Genomic DNA, 327 nt, shown 5'->3' with positions numbered 1-327 from the left:
GGCGGCAAGGACGGGGAGGGGGGCAAGGAGGGCGAGAAGAAGAACGGCAAGTACGAGAAGCCGCCCTTCAGCTACAACGCGCTCATCATGATGGCCATCCGGCAGAGCCCCGAGAAGCGGCTCACGCTCAACGGCATCTACGAGTTCATCATGAAGAACTTCCCCTACTACCGGGAGAACAAGCAGGGCTGGCAGAACTCCATCCGCCACAACCTGTCGCTCAACAAGTGCTTCGTGAAGGTGCCGCGCCACTACGACGACCCGGGCAAGGGCAACTACTGGATGCTGGACCCGTCGAGCGACGACGTGTTCATCGGGGCACCACGG

At 61.8% G+C, this 327-nt stretch overlaps 1 protein-coding gene across 1 annotated transcript in view; it reads left to right on the top strand.

Moving 5' to 3' along the window:
• FOXG1 (forkhead box G1) overlaps positions 1-327 on the top strand; it is a gene marked incomplete at its 5' end in the record, with an annotated part of 1,051 nt that continues 724 nt past the window's right edge. The window contains one exon of the mRNA XM_006766028.1: positions 1-323. Coding sequence (XP_006766091.1) covers positions 1-323 — 323 coding nt within the window. The remainder of the gene's footprint in view (positions 324-327) is intronic.

The sequence above is a fragment of the Myotis davidii genome, unplaced genomic scaffold, assembly GCF_000327345.1.
Source record: "Myotis davidii unplaced genomic scaffold, ASM32734v1 scaffold21, whole genome shotgun sequence".
Taxonomy (NCBI): Eukaryota; Metazoa; Chordata; class Mammalia; order Chiroptera; family Vespertilionidae; genus Myotis; species Myotis davidii.
This window is presented reverse-complemented; position numbering and strand designations above follow the sequence as displayed.